General features: G+C 36.4%; 2 protein-coding genes across 2 annotated transcripts; both read left to right on the top strand.

Moving 5' to 3' along the window:
* Nucleotides 1-1434: 1434 nt before the first annotated feature.
* LOC142639393 (G-type lectin S-receptor-like serine/threonine-protein kinase LECRK1) lies at nucleotides 1435-3609 on the top strand. Its single transcript, XM_075813583.1, has one exon. It carries the CDS (start codon nucleotides 1435-1437, stop codon nucleotides 3607-3609), a length of 2175 nt encoding a protein of 724 aa, XP_075669698.1.
* A 1475-nt stretch (nucleotides 3610-5084) lies between these two features.
* LOC142639392 (uncharacterized) lies at nucleotides 5085-6013 on the top strand. The gene is made up of 2 exons (XM_075813581.1): nucleotides 5085-5470; nucleotides 5557-6013. Exons 1-2 carry the CDS (start codon nucleotides 5085-5087, stop codon nucleotides 6011-6013), a joined length of 843 nt encoding a protein of 280 aa, XP_075669696.1.
* Nucleotides 6014-6774: the final 761 nt, after the last annotated feature.

Raw genomic sequence — 6774 nt, 5'->3', positions numbered from 1 at the left:
TCTTGTTTAGTCATTTTTTAACATTAAAATAAAATATTAATTGGGAACTCTAACAACCATTGACCATTTAATTTTCCAGATTGTATAAGGATTTGAAAGTTTTCCAAACGCAAATACAATACCACGTGGTTTCCGTTTTACATGCTTTTGTTTTTGTCCTCTTTTATTGATCTGTCTGCCACTTTGATATGATAAATTAATCAAAAGAAAAGAAAGCAAGCAATATTATCAACTCGATCTGTTAACCACGTCAAAGTTGAAAACTCTTCCCTTTGGCTTTTTAAGAACAAGAGCTATGGACAACACTACTGACAACACTGGCTTGCCATAGTACCCCACAAAATGCCTTGATTATTCATCTCCTTTTTGCATCTTAAGCCAACTAGCAATAGATACATTGTTTTTTTATTTGAGTTGTCAATCATTCTACAATCTATTGCTTGTTTAATATTTTTGTGTCTGCAATAGATTGTGCAGATTCAAGCAATAGATTGAATAAGAGATAATAAATTTTTTGGGCTTAGAAATAAGTACAAAATGTATTAAATAAAAGATAATAAATGAGATCAATTAGGATATTAGCATTAATAAGAATCTTTTTTTGATCGTTGGATCTAAGTAGATCTAACAGTTTAAAAAATGTGTAACTTTTTAGAGTAAGAGTTACACTAGATGTAACTTGAACCCCTCTCTCTCTCTCTCTCTCTAAATATATATATAATGAAATTAAATTCTATAAGGACTTGGTGCAAACCTTTTGGTTTACACCCTCTAATAAAAACATGCTACATCATCATTATATTACTAAAACATAAATACATTTAATCACATATGATAATATCTAAATAAACAGCATATATCAAGTTTTAAGTAAAATGTTAATATGGTGTTATTAGGTGTGGTGGGTTGTACTAAGTATTAAGTAAAAGACTACTATGACAATCGTGTTTTACACCCCACCCTTACCAAATTCAGACTCAAAATTAAAATAAACAAGTATTATAACATCCCAAGTTCTGCCAGGTCATGAACTTTCACACCCCCAATTGTTGTTCTAAAAGCACAACCTTAACAATAAATAAACTCCCACAGAGAGAATTGTTTATAAAACAATTACATTAAAAAATAGTAGGGTCAATATATACTAGTATACAACCTTAACGACGACTCATTTTACGTTCCATTCGCTTCAGCTATTCAATTTGCAGAGGGTTTCTTCTTTTTTTTTTTTTTTTGTGCGAAGAAATTTGCAGAGTTGATTACCTGAGACTCAGAGCCTGGGGTTCTGCCCTTACTTCAAGGAAACGCCAATTTTTTTTTTTTTTATTTTTTTTTTTATATTATCATTATTATTAGCCTATTTGGACAGTATTCTCTTTAATATACTCTCTCAAGTCTCAACCCTCTAATCTCACTCTTCTGTCTCAGACTCTCATGGCTTCCATACCAGTTCTGCCCTTACTGCTGGTTTGCCTACTTCCTGTTCATGCAAGCGCTCAACGAAACCAGTCCAATTCCAATATAATACTTTTAGGTTCTTCACTTTCTCCCAATGCAAACCGTACTTCTTGGCTCTCACCTTCTGGTCTTTTTGCATTTGGTTTCTACCCACAAGATGATGGCTTTGCTATCGGAATATGGCTGGTTAATCAAACTGAGAAGACAATCATCTGGACTGCAAATCGAGATGACCCACCTATCTCCTCCAATGCTACACTGAACTTAACTATTGATGGTAAACTGCTGCTTATAACAGAGCAAGGCAGAGAACTTTCGATTATTGATGTGGATCAGGATGACAGACCTGCAACTTCAGCTGCTATGCTTGATTCTGGTAATTTTGTGCTCTACAAGAATCATTCCAATGTAATTTTCTGGGATAGCTTTGATTTTCCAACTGACACCATAATAGGGGGTCAGAATATCTCTAGTGGCAATAACTTGGTTTCAAGTGTGTCTATATCAGACCACTCGAGAGGAAGCCATTCACTTAATATGCAGACTGACGGAAACCTCGTAGCCTACCCCGTAAACAGCTCGGATAACGGATATAATGCATATTGGTCTTCAGGTACTAATGGAGAATACAATGCCCAGCTCAGTCTAACTCGGTTAGGCGTTCTATCCCTTGACTGGGGGTCGGGAGGGCGAATTTTGGCAAATCGTTCATATCCTGACAAGCATGGAACTACAATCTACCGCGCAACACTTGATGCAGATGGGATTTTTAGATTGTATTTACACCACTTTAAGAGCGATAATAGCTCGAGTATGTTGATGGAGTGGTCCGCTCTGTCTGATCAATGTGACGTCAGGGGTTTCTGTGGACTCAACAGTTATTGCTCAGGTGGCAAGTCTTGCCTGGAAGATTGTAATTGTGGAGCAATATTGTATACGGGTGCTAAATGCAGCAAATATAAGCTTCCACTCAGATATGGTAGAATAAAAAATGAAAACAAATCAACTATAGCTTTCTTCAGGGTAAGTAATGGAAATACAGAAATTTTAGACCGTCCCGGTCAAGTCCATAAAGTCTTGATTGAAAGCAAGAGAAGTCTGATTTTGATACTTTCTATAATTTTGGGTTTAGTTTTATGCTTGTGCTTTGTTTTGGCAACCTCTACCATCTTGGTGTACAGGCACAAATTTGACAGGTACAGAAAACTGTCAGAAAACGCGAACTTGGGATTAGCTGAAGAGTTTACTCTCCAGTCATTTTCATACAACGAGCTTGAGATTGCTACTGATGGCTTCAAGGAAGAGTTAGTTAGGGGTTCATTTGGAGCAGTTTATAAAGGGACTATACCTAAGGGTGACAAAATCATTTCTGTAAAGAGACTTGAGAATGCTGTGGAAGAAGGGGAACGGGAATTTCGGGCTGAAATTACTGCAATTGCACGAACTCATCATAAAAACTTGGTTCGAGTCCTTGGTTTTTGTATTGAGGGACCTAGGAAGCTTTTGGTTTATGAGTACATGAACAATGGCTCACTTGCAGATCTGATCTTCAAGTCTCAGAGGCCCCCAGTTTGGAAAGAAAGAATAAGAATTGCACTAGATGTGGCCAGAGGACTTCTCTATCTGCATGAAGAGAGCGAAGTCCGTATTATCCATTGCAACATAAAGCCTCAAAACATACTCATGAATGATAATTGGATAGCAAAGATTTCCGATTTTGGTTTTGCAAAAATACTTATGTCAAATCAATCAAGAGCCACAACGGGTGCGGAGGGGACGAGTGCATATTTAGCGCCTGAATGGCAAAAGAATCCCTTAATATCTTTACAAACCGATATATATAGCTTTGGCATTGTGCTTTTGGAGATTGTCTGTTGTAGAAGAAGCATTGAAGTAAATGTTTCAACCGCAGATGAGATAATTCTTTCTAACTGGGTATATAACTGCTTTGCTGCAGGAGAGTTGGCCAAGCTTGTGAAAGATGAAAATGTAGACACCATGACATTGGAAAGAATGGTGAAGGTGGGCTTGTGGTGTGTTCAAGAAGATCCAGCTTTGCGCCCTTCCATGAAGAATGTAATCTTGATGTTGGAGGGAACAATAGAAATTCCAGTTCCTCCATCGCCGGTTCACTCCATTGTTGTTCATTAATATGTGTAATCTAGTTGATGCATCCTAGGGGAGGTAATCATGGGTATTATTGTATGTATACGTATACATACATTTGGTATGTATGCATACTCTACTTTGTGTTTGTCCCTCTGTTTTTCTGTAAGTTAAGACATAAAATTTTCACAATTGCTGTGTAATATGTTGTGATTGGTTACTGGAGGTATATTATATTATATTATTCTAGTTACAACTTACTATATCAACCATTAAAAAATGAATGAAAATTTATGAGTCCTTAGTAATACTCTTATTTTTAAATGCGTATATAACTATATTGTTTTGAACAAACTAGTGGTTTTTTTATTATTATTTATAGATGAACAGAATAGTGAAGCTAACTTATCAACCTTTAATGATGCGTCTTTCTCACCCAAAAAAAAAAAAAAAAGATCTTAGATAAGGCGTATCTATCAACATTGTCTTGGCTAATAGTAAGGATCAGGCCTCCTAATTGGTTTTGTTATCTTTTTGTATCTTATGCGCTTTTGTATATATCTTTTAGAGCTATAAACGAATCAAGCCATTCAGGTTTGGTTCGATAAAAAGTTCGTTTATATTCATTTATTTATAAACAAGTCAAACTTAAGTCATAGTTTTAAGCTTGTTTTATAAAAGAGCCAAGCCTAAGCAAAAAAAAAAATGTTCATAACCAAGCTCGTGAGCAATAGGACTCAATATAAATCAAGCCAAGCTTAAGATAGTTTATAGACTTAATAACAATCTTGATATGTGTTTAATAATCAATATATGTCAAGATAGCAAAAAGATTGATAGAAGCAAGGATAAAGCAAGAAGAAAAGCACCAGAGAGCCAAACGACATTACTGAGTGTATAGCTGTATAAACGGCATGTAGTTTAGACTTGTATATAGTTATTTAGTAATAGGCATGTGATATGCACGTGTAATAGTTGGTTAGTCAGTTAGTTTGTTCTTATTGGAGGGTCTCTAATGTATATGTATACGTTTTCTTTTTGTATTGATTCATTGAGTAGTATACATATTTCTTTTCCAGAAGCTTCTCTGTGTTTTCTCTGTTTTTCTGATATGGTATCAGAGCGATTGTTTGCTTCCGCTTAGATTTTTCAACAAGATTTTCTTTCAAAAAACTAGGGCTTTTTTTTCCTTCTTCGAAGCTTCATCCATGGCTTCTTCTGATCAAGCATTTGCAAGTATTACTATTGATGAATCTCATCCATTCTTTCTTCACCACGCACAAAGTCCTGGTGCAATTCTCGTTTCTCAACCACTGATTGGAGGAGAGAATTATCCAACATAAGCACGATCAATGGAAAGAGCTCTCAGAATCAAAAGCAAGTTTTGGTTGATTGATGGCTCTGTTTCTCTAACTCCAACAATGGAGAAAATTCCTCTATTTGTTCAAAGTTAGGCACGATGCAATGACATTGTGGTCTCCTGGATCATCAATTGCGTTTCCCCTAAAATTGCAACTAGCATGGTGTATAGCAAAACTGCCAAAGAGGTTTGGAAGAAGCTTCAGACCATGTTTTCTCAAGGGAATGGTTCGCGAATCTATCAATTGCAAAAGGATCTTGCTAGCTTTTCTCAAGGTGAGCTCTCTATGAGTGATTACTTCACAAGTCTTTTAATTTTGTGGGATGAAATACAGAATTATGAGCCACTTCCTCTTTTTAAATGTGAGAAGTGTGTATGTCATGTGAATGAAAGGATTTCTAATCTTCATCACAGAGAAGCCATCATGCAGCTTTTGATGGGTCTCAATGACTCTTTCTCTCACATTCGAGATCAAATTCTATTAATGGATCCTATTCCATCAGTTGACAAGGTATATTCCTTGTTGGTTCAAGATGAAAAGCAAAGGTACAGAATTATGAGCCACTGCCCCTTTGTTCATGTGAGAAGTGTGTATGTCATGTGAATGAAAGGATTTCTAATCTTCATCACAGGGAAGCCATCATGCAACTTCTAATGGGTCTCAATGACTCTTTCTCTCACATCCGAGGTCAAATTCTATTAATGGATCCTATTCCATCAGTTGACAGGGTATATTCCTTGTTGGTTCAAGATGAAAAGCAAAGGTCAATTGGACAAGGCAGCAGCAATGGGCCTTTTGTTGAATCCACAGCACTTGCAGCAAGGGTAATGATTCATGGTTCCAAGCCATTCAAGAAAGGGAAGGAGAGGCTTACTTGTAGTCACTGTGGATTGCTTGGTCACACTGTTGAGAAGTGTTACAAAATCCATGGATATCCTCCTGGATACAAGACCAAGGCACGGGCAAATCAAGTTTTGTCTCTTGATTCTGTTCAAGAATCAGTTGCTGCTACCACACAATCACCTTTCCCTTTTACCTTGGAGCAATGCCAGAAGTTGCTTGCTATGATTGGAGGGTCTGATGCTTAGACCAAACCCATTGCCATGGCTAACAATGTTTCTCTCAATCAAGCTTCAACATCTCAGTCTACACCATTGGCAGGTAATCTCAAGCACTCCATTTTTTCTACTAAGCTTGTGAATAGGACTACTTTTGATAATAGTACTTGGGTTATGGACACTAGAGCTAGTGATCACATTATCTATTCCATTTCTTTCTTTCAAACTTACACTACTATTGCTAATTGTGTTGTTGAGTTACCAAATGGTGAATTAGCACATGTCACTCATATTGGCACTGTTAAACTTTCCAATTTTCTCATTCTTGAACATGTACTTTATGTTCCATCTTTCTCATTCAATCTTCTATTTGTTAGTCAACTCACACACAGATTGCCTCTTTGTCTTGTGTTCTTGTCTCAATTTTGCTTCAATTAGGACCTTTCTTGTTGGAGGATGATTGGAGTGGGTGAAGTCCAAAATGGTTTGTATTTGCTGTAGAAATCCAATTCTAGGACTGCCCCTTCTCTGTCTGATCTTGCTTCCACCAACAAGAACCTCAAGTCAACCCTTTTAGCTTCTGTTTCAAATAAAGATTTTTCAATCTTGTGGCATTTTAGATTAGGACATCCTTCTTTTCATAAACTGTCAATTTTAAAAGATGTATTACCTTTTATCTCTACTAAATGTACTGATGTGTGTACTATCTGTCCATTGGCTAAGCAAAAGAGGTTATCATTTCCTTCTCATGATAATATGTGTGCTAAGCCATTTTCTTTGATTCATGTGGA

The sequence above is a fragment of the Castanea sativa genome, chromosome 6, assembly GCF_040712315.1.
Source record: "Castanea sativa cultivar Marrone di Chiusa Pesio chromosome 6, ASM4071231v1".
Taxonomy (NCBI): Eukaryota; Viridiplantae; Streptophyta; class Magnoliopsida; order Fagales; family Fagaceae; genus Castanea; species Castanea sativa.
The sequence above is the reverse complement of the archived record's forward strand: the minus strand, read 5'-3'. Positions and strand labels throughout refer to the sequence as shown.

What these genes read in the sequence shown, in the direction of transcription:
- LOC142639393 (XM_075813583.1), top strand. Translation starts at nt 1,435, where the DNA reads ATGGCTTCCATACCAGTTCTGCCCTTACTGCTGGTTTGCCTACTTCCT.
- LOC142639392 (XM_075813581.1), top strand. Translation starts at nt 5,085, where the DNA reads ATGGTGTATAGCAAAACTGCCAAAGAGGTTTGGAAGAAGCTTCAGACC. An exon ending in GTTCAAGATGAAAAGCAAAG is followed by an intron (nt 5,471 to 5,556) that starts GTACAGAATTAT and finishes TCTTCATCACAG; the next exon opens with GGAAGCCATCATGCAACTTC.